Raw genomic sequence first — 12947 nt, 5'->3', positions numbered from 1 at the left:
TTAAAACACACCTTAAAAGGCACTCTGTAGGGAAAATGACTTCTTTCCCCTCCTTACGCATCAAAAATCCTTTGCCATTGAAAAATAAGCAGCATGTATAAAAGGATGATGGCTAGCTACCAGAAATACACAAGATTTGTCTAGACAGTCTTACTCATCTAAAAATATGGCCCCAAACACTTTCAAATTTGCAGTTACAAAGATCCCCCCAAAAAACTGAAAGTGTTAAATTCACAGAACGCAAGTGGACAAAATAGGAAACAAACTTCTAATCTTCATAAGCATTTAGACAATGGCAAGTGTCTAAAAACAAGCAAACTGGCATTTACTATGTGCCACGGTGTACCTGGTAAACAAAAGGGCCTAATTTGTAAAACAACTGGCCAAATTATAAAACCTGCAAAAAAACCTGTGTGCAAAAAACAACCTTTACCATTACCCAAACCCTAAACATCTGCCTTTAAAAGGACACTGAGGGGATTTCAGAGAAAGAATGTCACAAATAAATCCTAGTTTACAAAAGTTCAATGAAAGTTTTCTGAATCAATCACCTGTAAGGTAACATTCACATTCAGACACTACACCTGAACCCATGCCTCTAGTTGTGGCCACTGTATGTCTGCTATTGGTAGTACCACCCAGGACACAAAGAAAAAAGCCTTCACATCCCAATGTAAACTGAAATCCCAAAGACCTCATCTAATCATAGCGACACCTACTCCTCACACAAAAAAAGGACATTTTCCCATAAAACAGAAAAAGAGCTAGACATTCAGTCAGGAGTGATCTTTACATTCAGGTACTGTAACGCATAGGCGCTAAGTGCATCTAGCGCCCCCCCCCCAAACCCACCCCACCCCCCCCGTTTGTCCTCAGTACTCCTCTACAACAGTACCAGCCGAGGAAGAGTACAGTTTCCTTTTGATGAGGCGGAAGCCGGGACTGAGCTTGAGCGCGTGGCGGAAGCCGGGGGTGAAGCAGGCCCCGATGAGGAAGAAGTCCCTGAGGCTGGGCCAGGCGCTGCCGTCCTGCTTGAACACCAGCGTGAGCTCGAAGGTGGGCACCACGCTGGGGTCGTAGGCGATGCGCTCCAGCTTCTTGCACATGTTCTCCACCTCCAGCAGCACGTGCAGGACGCAGCCCCTCAGGCCGCAGGGCTCGCCCGACGCCATGCGCAGGACGTCCCGGGCTATCCGCCGGGTCAGCTTCTCGGGCACCAGCACCTCCGAGCAGTGCAGCTTGGTCTTCTTGGCTCGCGACAGGCAGTTCTCGAACATCTTCGCCAGCTGCTGGCATGTCCGGTCCTCGTACACCTCGCTGTTCATGTTGGGCTCCAACAGGCTGTGATCCCAGTACTCCAAGTCTGCAAGAGAAAATGCATAGGAACCATTAAATGAAGAGGACTGTTTTGGAAAAAAAGGTGTCATAGGAGACCATGACCTAAGTCAAAGCTTATGACTGACTACTTGCAATATATACCCTTGATAACTTTTCTTTAATATGTCACCTTAAATATCTATTTGCAACCATTTTTGGGTAGTAATTTAAGTGATGTTTCTCCAGGCAGCACCTTCACTGATCCTAGTTTACACTCACCATTAGGAAATTCAGTGATTATCACACACACATTTCCAAAATTATCCAGGTTTTCGAAAGAACAGCTTGACAAACTGATACAGTAATTCTGTGTATGCATACAAAGACAACCGAAATTCCTGGGTTGCGTTTACTCAGCAGGGACAGGGAGCAGACAGGATCTACACAAGTTGGCTTAAAGATGACTTCATCGGTGTGTCGATTTCACCGCCGCCCCCTTTCCTCACAAATGCGCCACTGCGCTGCACCAAACACTCAGAAAAATAAGCGCTGCCTGCAGTGTCCCTCGAAAAGCCAACGCTAAAACGGCAAATAAAAGAATATAAAGAACTCACCATCTTCAATGTAAGCCTGCTCATGGTCGTATCTACGTTCTACCAGCTCCGAGAAGCATTCCGCGTTTTTGTTCTTCAGCGTATTAGTTGCAACCATGGTGAAATAGCTGTTATTTGTCGTTGCGAACTGCAGTTGAAAAGACAACAACATGCAAGGTATTGAAATTATCATTCTTCCCCAGAGTCTGTCGCTTAAACAACATTACCTATCTAGTAACGTCATATCCAATTAGCTAATTATGTTACATTATAGTTTTAGGTTTTACCACTTGTAAAGCCTTTAAATGAATCGAAGTAAATGAAACGATGTGAAAAAACTGGTTACAAGCAAGCAATCGTACGTGCCAACAAGACTAACTACACAGTTTAAAGGTACTTCGAGTTAGCTTCCCAAGTATCTTGCTAAATTACTTTAGATTAGGCTAACGTTAGCTTGCTAACTGTGCTACTTCACGCTTGCGGTAAGCGTAACAAGCCGGTCACCAGAATAAAATCACATCAAATTCAGAGATGGCTTACCGTATTGAATCAGACTGTACGACGACTGTAAAAAATAAATTAAAATTTGATCACTGCTCCTTGCTTTAATTATCCCCTCGCGCGCGCACACACTCATTCAGAGCCTGCCCCGCTCGCGCACTGAGTGAGGCAGCGTCGCTCGCTGCGCTCAAAGTTTATAGCCCCCTCGCGCACAGCTGGCCCCCTCGCGCCCGGCCAGCTCGACCAATGGGCGCAGGTGTTACATTCTGGAAATTACTGGAGTTTACCAGGCAACTCAGCTGCGCGGGGTCTACGGTCCTCTCCCGGCGCTCACGTCGACCGTTTTTTTGCATTCGAGGCATTCCATTGGCTGAAGCCGAAAGACTGGTAGCCAATTGCAGATGGCCATTATTTTGTTGCTATCTATTAGCAGTCTATTCTCCTTGCTTCTTTGCGGTTGCTTGTCCGCCTTTGTCTTGTCCCAAGCACACTGACGCCCAGGTGCCTCCGTAATTCACACTTTAACTGTTATTTGTTCCATGTTAGATATTCTCCTGTGACACTATTCATTTTAAAACGGGAGAAAAGAAAACATTTAACAATACCTACAGTCAATGAAGAAACCAAGGGTTATTTGTTGGTTTGCACACACCAGATTACCTCACAGATTGAAAATGATCAGCATTGGTGAATTGGGAGCTACCCCCGTTGTACTTTCCTACTTTAAAAGAAAGACATTGATCTATCAATAATTTTGCATGAAACAGTGCACAGAGCAGTCACAATCATGCAAAGAGAAGGGTCGACATTTTAAAAATTGACTGCTTAAATGTAAGAGCTTTGAGGGGGCTAAGATATTTGCTAAATATAAGCACAGTTCACTGCTATACAGATGCACACATCCAAACATAGTAGACCATTTGGTGGTGTTCCCTAGTGCTTGTGAACTTATGGCTGCAGTTACATGTGGCGCCCTATTAGTGACTGTAGGCTGAAAGTGAATTCTTTTGTGGTTAACTTCAAGTCTCATTCCTGCCTGGTTCAATTTTACGTTACATTAAATGCATTTAGCAGACGCTCTTATCCAGAGTGACCGCCAGCACAATAGAGCATAAGTGTATCCATTCAATTTAAATGAGCAACAGTGTCAGACCAGGCTAACAACACTCATAGAACAGTGAGTGTGAACATAACACTAATCAAGCCCTACCACAAGTTGCCTTGTGTAACCTGACAGAAACCAAGCATACTACAATACAGCAGTCCCTAGAACACAGCACTTTCATGTTAGGGGATGTAGTATACCAGAATCAGAATGAGAATGAGAATGAGAATCAGAATTTTATTCGCCAAGTACAAATGTACAAGCAATTTCTCTTGGTGCAGGTGTCAACATTGAAAACATAAATGCAGACAGAATTATACAATACAAAACAATAAATACAATACAATTAAATATTATATAAAGATATAAGATATAAAACATTCATAACAGTTTTACAGTTTTAATGTTTCATTAAAAGGTTTGGTAGTCAGAAAAAGTCTTTGACTTTTAATACCTAATACACTATTTATAATATTTGTGCAACATTTTTAAAGTGATTGTTTGGGAAATACTTGTTCAGCATGTTTGGAAATAATTATTCAGAATGACAATTTCTTTTTTTCTCTTTTTTCTTTTTTTTCAATTTTTACTTGTTTCTCTGCCATGAATTCCAAACTCGTACAACCAACATCACATGCTTAGTTCTGAGATATTCCAAAGACACCTGACCTTTTTGAGGAAAGAGATAATAGATAATAGTTGCTATTTGGATTGAACTTGCCTCTTCAGCAATATTCCTCACAGTTCACTGAGGTAAAATTGTGTTGTATATGAGGTGATGGCCTTTCCAGAAACCTTGAACTGATCAAAGGTTCAGCTTCATGTTGATATTTTTATCAGCATCACCTGACCTGTAGTACTCAGTGACCCTGAAATTTGCCAATATGTGCCTAAATTTTCTGAGTGGTGGTTGAACTTGATGCTGGAACAACGATGCTGGATACTACGAATGAAATTCTTCTGTCCATAACCCCCTTTCATGCCCGATATTGACAGAGGTACTAAGCTTCTGGAAAATACCATAAGGCTCCTGTAGGTAGCTGGTAGTAGTTCCTCAGTTTACATTTACATTTACATTTATTTATTTATCAGACACTTTTATCCAAAGCGACTTACAAAAGTACATACAGTAAGTATAGCGACAGTCCGGGGCAGGATGTGTACAGTTCCACAATGAAACAGTTCTCAGCTGAGAGCAAGGTCTGTTTGAGGACACAGTACTATCAGATCTGTACAACTACAGCGTATAGGGCAACTAATACGATACACCTTCAAACAGCGAACTTCAACAGCTCAGTTCTTTCCCTATAGTGGCAAAAACTTTAAACTTAAAACTTTTTTCCATTAAAAGGATGGAAAAGAACAGAGTTTTGGTGTGTGTCTGAAATGGTTGTTTCCAGCCAACACTGTTGTTTGCTGCTGATTGTCATCTGCTAGCTACACACAAGTTAGCTCACTAGATTGCTTAAATTCCTCAGACTGCAGCCAGCCTAACCATCTGCAGTATTTACAGGTGTTGCCTTCAGTCAAATACGTTAGCTGTCAGCTTTCACATACAAATGCAAATTTATTTGGTGGAATAGTTTTGTGTGGCTATCTGTCTGATTTCCCAGCTAGAACAGTTTGGCAGTTAACTAGCTAGTAGAACTTGTACCGTGAATCCTAGCCAGTTAAAACAATGAGGCATTCCCTCAAAGATGGATGTTTGAGGTGAAATCATTAAGTGTAAAGGCAAAACCTTTACCCAATATAGATACAGATGACTGATATCTTATCTCTGTTATTATCTGACTGTGAAATATAAATAGACAGGGAGAGAGGGAAAATAAATGAGCGAGTCCAATAAATGTGTTGAATGCCCTGACACCTTTCCAGCTGCTAGCTAGTGAGAGTTTATCTGTTAGGCATGGTATTCTTCATGTGTCATGACCGTTACTGCAGTGCTTGTAAAACCACGTGGGAATACTCTACTTTACAGTTAAGATTTACCCTTAGTTAACAGGTCAGGTATTGTTACTCGGCAATATAATAAAGCAGAAATCTGACGGTTGTCACACCCGTCTTGCATGCATCAGCAAAAAGATGACTGCAGCATAAGCGTTAAACCATTTGCTTTTTTGGAGTGATTGTCACATGTGCGAAGACAGCTCAATTAAAGCTTCTATTCTGATGTGTAGCCTGTCCATCTATGTGGCGTATATGCTGGATCCAGTCAAATGAAGGCACTGGAGAAAGCGAAGGTTTTCTTGTGCCTGTTTCATTTAGCATCTGATCCCTCTGAGTTTGCAGACCCCTGTGTGCCGCTGTGCAACATTAACAGGTGTTAATTTCTCTTTGGCAGCAACACGTGGGAGTGATTGGAGTGGGAGTGATGGATATATCCAGACCCATCACAATGTAAAAGATGCATCCAATGAGACTGAAGGTGAATCAGCTATGTGAGGTATCAGTAGGCCTATGGAATAGACTGCATTTCTGTTTTAAAAACTGCATCACAGACAGATACATGCTCAGACAAGATGTTTCCATTTTCCTTCTAATCCTTCCTTTATACAATTGGCATGATTTCGGATCATATTGAGGCTTTCAACTAAAATACACTTGAATTCCTTCAAGAGGCAACATTTCTTCTCAACAGAATGATGATTATGGCCAGGATTTTGACCCCCCCAGGACTCGGCGCCTGTGGAAAATACAGAGGGCTGCACTTGCAATCATCGGGGGGGGGGGGGCCCAAAACTTCATATCTTAAAAAAATGTAATAAATACGATGCAGACATCGACATCGGATATAAGGATACAGCTAGAGGTGCACTGAGGTCTGTCTGGAGGAGCTCTCCTAAGCACCCCCATAGCACCGGCCCTGCCCCCCCTACCCCCACCCTCAAAATGGGTTAAACTTTACTAAATGAGGTTAAAGGGATAGAGTTCTGAGGAAACAGGGTGGCACGTGTCAGCAGAGAGACATGCTGTGTGTATCCACGAGTCTGAGTGATGGAGAACAGCTGATTTTGGCATCCTCTGAAGGAATGGGGGTCAAGGGAGCTAAGGTTTCAGCAACATTGTAATAATGCTTTATAAGAAAGAATACTGGCGTGCAGTGCGGGTCCCACAGAGGCACACTGACACAGGAATGCATTTCCAAATGAAACCTTCTAACGCTGATACCTCTGTGGAAATAGGCTGATGCAACAAGAAACCCCTAGTACAGTATTTTCTGTAAAGAATCGTGGGTTATCTTCAGCATGCTGGAGTCAGAATGGCGTGATAGCCAATGCGATCTAAGGGTTGGATGAGAAGTGATACTGTAGCCTGTGAGAGGTTTGTGTGTCTAATTCTTGCCTGAGCCCAGCCTGTGCAAGAGCAGACCCAGCCAACAGTGCTTATTTATAGAAACTGGGCTGGCTGGTTTTAGGGTCAGTATCAGCATATTTATAAATGTCTGACAATTGCATTTGTGAATAATGAAACAGCATACTGTATAAGGGTCTATGTAATAGACATTCCACTGCCATAGTCTGGGCATGGCTTTTTAATCACTGTAGGATATTGTTCATACTTTATACTTTTTAACCAATAGGTGACATGTGTGCACATTACCTTTCACTGTAATCACATAAAGCTCAAGTATATTTCTTCCTTTCCAGGAAGCAGAAGTGAATATTTCTTTGTAATCTGAGGTGAAAAACCAGGAAATAGATGCCCAAAATATTTATTTTGACAAAAACACCCTAGCAAGATTGACAGATAAAATAGGCTCAGGATGCCACCGAACCTGCTATATGTCCTCTGCCAAAAATTAGCCACCGTCTCAGTTGCAGGTGTATCAAAAGGCGTAGGAGGTTGGATGGAACAGAATGAAGACAAAGCATCTCTTTGTGAAATTTGAAGCTCCGCACCCCCACGGAACATTCTAAGAGTGCAAAGGATAGGCTAACCCCTTTCGGCAGTGTGTTTAACACCAAGGAACCATGTCACACACTGCTGCCGCTGACGGGAGAGATGAGGTAAGATCCTCCACATCCATAGGCGTGTGCTGAGCGTGTGACCCCTGACATGTGACCCTCCTGGACCGAGGAATGCAGGTGGCGCAACCTTGCTGGGCTGCGCCGGAAAGTCATGTTGGGTCAGCAGGGAATTCAGAGCTTTCCATGTGGGTACTTGAGAGTGGGCAGGAGTCAGACCAGTGTCAGCTGACCTTAGCTCAGGTTGATCATTTCATTTTGAAACTGGCATTTTAACTCATGGCAACTTTATTGAAACAGGTTTAACTGTTTAACTGTCCAGTTTAATGAGACAAGCATAAAGGGGTGAATTCCCGTGCAACATACTTTGTGGCTATACCTGGCATGCTGTAGGTCATTTTAAAGGCACACATAGAGATATTCATCACTGTGTTGAGTGTTGAGACTGTTCTTTTTAAGATTTCACTTAAAAGATTCATCCTGATTTTAGGCAAGTAATGTATAAATAGGATTAAGTAGGCTTACAACACAATCTAGCCCATGCCAAAGGGGTATACTGTGTTTTCACAAATGAAGGCAGTCTGGGCTGTTGGACTGTAGTTTAGTGATTTGTGTCTGTCTTTTTTGAATAGTCAGTTACTCTATAAATAAAAACAAGATTAATGAGGAACACGTTGACAGTACAAAGAGTTTAGTGTATCTCACATCTCAACACAACCATTCAACTACTTTCCGGTGGTTCATTCAAAAACTTTCTAGTTGTCGTTTCATCAATGGCTAATTTGACAGCATTGATCCTTTTGCTGGTCCACGCAGCTATAACCGTGTAAACCGCTATATGTTGCTGTGCTGTGTATCTTCCTATGTGGCAGATCTGATCTCTTTGTTCAGGACCTGTTCCATTTCCCAAGGCAGCCTCCAGGCTTTTAACCCACACAAGTTGCCTTGGTAACACCTCCAACATGGTGACCGCTATCCATCACTTTCTTGTGCCTGCCGCTAAACGCCTCCTGAGTCTAATGGTTTGAATATGCATGCGCGCTTTTTTTTTTTTCTTTTTTAACCCCCAGTCCATGGGCAGAATTCTAATTCTGCGCAGCATGCACGGGCCCCGCTTCTCGCCTCCCACTCAAAAACACTCCCGGGTCCGTCAATTAGAGAGAGCTGGAGTGGTGCCGTGTGAGGCGGGAGAGAGGAAGCACCATCGATCCGCTTTTGTTGCTGCCCCGTTTCATGTTTATTCCTCCCCGCGATGCTGGAAACAAGTGTTTTGTACCCTGTTTGTTCTTGGTAAGACGCGAGCTCTGAGTCACAGCTCTCTTTGTCCCCGCATGGGTAGGTGGCCTGAAGCCGTGACATGCTGCATCTCGGAAGCCTCAGCATGCTGCCTGACATGTTTGTGTTCTTGGAGTTAAAAAAAAAAAAATAGTACTTTGGGTAAAAGTCATGTCGGGTCAGCAGAGAGTTCAGAGCTTACTATGTGGTAAGTTGTTATGAGATACATGAAAGATAATACATACATATAAATAAATCTATCTATTATATATATGAGAAGTATATATATACAGTATATATATATATATACACACACACTTCTCATGAATTTGGTTGTGGCTAAGGGTTCACAAAAACAGCTCTAATCTATTCCCCCTCCTGTTATCTACATACTGTCACTCATCACAAACCAAGACCCATTCTTCACAGCCTATTAAAAAGCATATGCACATATGTTTCTGCAGTCTGTACAAACACTGCAATATCATGTATTGTACTGATTTTACTACAGACAAATCCCATTTCTGTCTCTCTCTCCCTGCAAGTTTGATGGTTCCTGGTGCCAATGCGTGCCACCCAGTACTTCAGTGCCAGTGTGAGCTAAATGTGTTGAGTGGTGCATACCTGTGTCTAGCAAAAGAACGTAGAGCTTGCAACACAACTGTGTCCTTCAGCTGTCTTCAGGGAAAAACCTGAAGCCTCTCGGACCCCGGGGTGCATGTTTGTCATTAGCTGGCTGGTGAGTCGGGGTTGTCTCCAACCACTCAGCACAGAGGTGGCAGAGATGGTGCCAAGGATGCTGTTTCTACCTATTTAGTCTGCAGAATCCAAAACATGCCAAGTTTTTGAAAAATTTCATTTCATGTCCAGACCTAACGTTTATATGCATACACATACGCTTACACGCACGCCTGCGCGCACACACACACACGCGCATGCACGCACACACATAAAAACGTACAGGGCACAGACACAAAAACTTGTAAAACACTGACCATAAATCACAGCTAACATGACAATTTCTCCTGCTACGGTTTGGTTTCATCTCTGTAAGGCTTGAAATCAATCCTGAAGCATTTACAGATCAGGCATAGGGTTTATTAAACATTAAACTAACAAGGCATGCACCAGCCACTGGAGAAATGTTGAAGCAGCTATGTCTGACTATGTCTTAACTCCTTAACTGCTTAAGAGGTGACTTGACAATTATTCGTCTGTAGAGAAGCTGGCCGACACTACTCCCATAAAAGAGCGGAAAAGAACTAAAGGTTAAAACAAATAATTTATTTTTAAAACCAAACAACAAAGACGAAGAAACCAGCCTACACCAATCTAAAGCAGGGACAAAATTGAGCCTTCTCTCCTGCTCTCCAGCCACACCTGTATTTAATCAACCTTAAAGTCAGCTGTGACTCATTAGCCAATAGGCTGGTTCCTCAAACAAATCATCATCAGGTGCACACAATTAACAAATGATTGACACACAATTGACAATTAGGTTCAAGGGAGAGGTGTTGAAGGTGTGAGCAAGGACAATACTGGACTACATAGCATACAGTGCTGGTAGAGAATATGCACATCCAATTAAGTGAAAAATGTGTGAAGATGTGACACATTTTTGTTATCACACTCTGAATAGATTGTAGTAAAAGGTAACGAACATTTCATGTTCAAAGTCATTTAGGTGGTTTTTAAAAGAATTCTGGGGGTTGATGCCAAAAATTGTATACTTTTCTCAAAATGATTAAAAAAAAATATATATATATTTTCCATGTCACACACAGAAATATGGTGAGTGCATTTCTTTGTGCAGTCGTGTGAGTTTGTGCATGATGATGGTGAATGCTGTGACCCCCCCCCCCCCCCCCCACCCCCCCATCGATGGCGCTGTCTGTTGGTTGGCGTGTTTTCGGGCATCCAGGCCCATTTCTGAGCCTCTGAAGCCAGAGGCCCTGAAATAAGGCTCAGGCATGCAGGGCCTGCCAGCTAAGCCTGTTAAACTTTTCCATCTGGCAGCTCAGTTTCTCCAAGTGAAGCAGAAATAATGCAGAACAGGCTTCGTGTTACTAATCCCGTGTGCAGGGGGAGGCCAAGGCCGAGAGAAGAGAGAGAGAGAGAGTGTGTGTGTGTGTGTGGGCGGTGTTGGTGCGGGGTGCTATCCAAAGGGCCTCTGTTGTCTCCCTGTTAACAATGCCAAATGTGCTGACTTCCGGTGTTAAATGTTACATGTATCCCTTCTTTCCCTTTATGTCTTCTTCTGCCAGGGTGGCAGGAGGTTCCCCTCTCCGAAAAGATGCACTGGAGCCTCTGCAGAGTAACAGGTATCCAAGCCTCAGAACCTGAAGGTCCTTTTTCAGTTCTGTACAGACCACAATGCACCACTGTAAATAACAACGCATGGTTTTTCTCTCAAAACCACCAGCATGTTACAGCTAACAAAGGCATGTACAGCAAGTATCAATGTGGCATTAAGGGATTTGTGGCAATCCCATTGTTAAAGGCTACTGTACCAGAACGTGTATTGATTTGATTTGCAAATGAAGGATTATATGTTAGTCTTCCATGTTTTCCAATGAAAAAAAAATATAGGAAATGTTGATTGTCAAACAGCAATAGGAAAGAAGAGCTCATGTGTGGCAGGGTCTCTCCAATGAAATGGAATATGCAGCGGAGCTGAAACGAGGCCATGCTCTCTGCTGTCGGCATGGCGCCAAGCTCTTTTCTATCTCTGAGGTGGAAACGTGCCCAAAGTATAAACCATTACCCCAGCTATTCTTTCACAGGATACAGAAAAAGCCTCAGCGCTCATGAATTAAATGAAATGGAGCCCAGTGCCAAGATGGCAATAAGTACAACTCTTTCAGAGGGAGAAACAAAGTCAGAGCTTTTTTAGGGTCATCGCTGGATCATTGACTTATGTATCAGTTCTCTGCACACTGGAATTTGTTAATAGGCAGGCTAATGATCTGTAATTGGGCAAAAATCTGATTCCGATGATGACTTTGTCGCAGTGGAAGGAACTAATCACTTACTTGCCACTAAACACGAAAAATAAATCAAGCTTCCACTGATCGTTTAGCAGTGAGATACAATCAACATATTTTATTTATGACAGGTGGTTTGATTAGTGAAAAAAATCAAATCCAATTCCAAACTTTGAATACCTGTGTGCTGAATGGAGCTACATAAATGAAGATGTCACATACCACATTATGCCTGAAGATAAACAAGAACAAGCAAACCTCTCACTTTAGTCAGATCCATACCCACTTAACCCTGGAAAACACACTTTAATGCGGCCTTTCAAAAACCCTTTTCATGAAAATATATTTGTTGCTGCAGTGATGGTAATTTAACTGAGTATCAGCTCGCGTCTCCCATACTCACTCGTCTAAGGCCTTTGCTTGTGCGCCACCTACAGGTAGACTTGGGGATTTCTCCACATCTCTTACATGCTTTCTTGAGGCATTCGTTTGACTCAGAAAGGTTAACGACACCCTCAATGAACGAAATAGAACAGAATGTTGTGTTTATGTTTACCACGCCAGTTCTGTCCTAATGTTTTACAGCACAAGTACACAGATTTCTAATGCTCATGCAGTTCTACGAACCCACGCCTTCACTGACAGGTGAAAAGAATGGACAACTGGAAAGCAAAGGTTTGGCTGACATTAAAAAATGTGACTCACTGTCCAATCACAAACAGGATGGAGACTGGATAATTTAAACAGCGTAGATGAGCAGAATAAAAGGAAGTATCACTAGCTACAGTGTTCATGTCTGAATTGATGTTTTTCTCTTAGGGAAATGACAGGAAATCCCTCGTCACTTGAATGCTTCAAGGGAATCAAACATTACCATCTCACAGACTTCCTTTTAATTTTGAGGATGATCATCACAGAGCTTGTGTCAAGAGTCTCCCGAGAGGCAAGAGCACATTGGGAACCTGGGTCTTCCATCACAGTGGACCCAAAGTATCTTACAGGAGACTTGTAATATGTGTATTATATGAATAAATATGTATTACATTTATGTGTAAGACTTATAATATGTAATATGCCTCCTGCCAACCATTTCCTGGGTGGAGCCTGTTGAAGGCATTAGCTGTCATCTTATACCTAAATGCTAAAAATAATCTCAAAAGACATCTTCTTTTAGGGCAATCTTATGCTATACCCCCCCCCCCCCCCC

The 12947-nt window shown here is 42.6% G+C and overlaps 1 protein-coding gene across 1 annotated transcript; it reads right to left on the bottom strand.

Annotated features, from left to right (window-relative positions):
• Nucleotides 1–867: 867 nt before the first annotated feature.
• Nucleotides 868–2569, bottom strand: LOC118793649 (DNA damage-inducible transcript 4-like protein). Its single transcript, XM_036551879.1, has 3 exons — nt 2451–2569; nt 1932–2058; nt 868–1363 (listed from the first exon to the last, which is right to left on the bottom strand). The coding sequence occupies exons 2-3, from the start codon at nt 2026–2028 to the stop codon at nt 873–875; spliced, it is 588 nt and encodes a 195-aa protein (XP_036407772.1). The 5' UTR covers nt 2029–2058; nt 2451–2569; the 3' UTR covers nt 868–872.
• Between the last annotated feature and the right edge of the window lie 10378 nt (nt 2570–12947).

The sequence above is a fragment of the Megalops cyprinoides genome, chromosome 18 (genome assembly GCF_013368585.1).
Source record: "Megalops cyprinoides isolate fMegCyp1 chromosome 18, fMegCyp1.pri, whole genome shotgun sequence".
NCBI classification, from domain to species: Eukaryota; Metazoa; Chordata; class Actinopteri; order Elopiformes; family Megalopidae; genus Megalops; species Megalops cyprinoides.
This window is presented reverse-complemented; position numbering and strand designations above follow the sequence as displayed.

Excerpts from the sequence above, each read along its gene's own strand:
- LOC118793649 (XM_036551879.1), bottom strand. The coding sequence starts at position 2,028 with ATGGTTGCAACTAATACGCTGAAGAACAAAAACGCGGAATGCTTCTCG. Across the intron at positions 1,364-1,931 it reads GCAGGCTTACATTGAAGATG|ACTTGGAGTACTGGGATCAC; the intron begins GTGAGTTCTTTA and ends TTTCTCTTGCAG.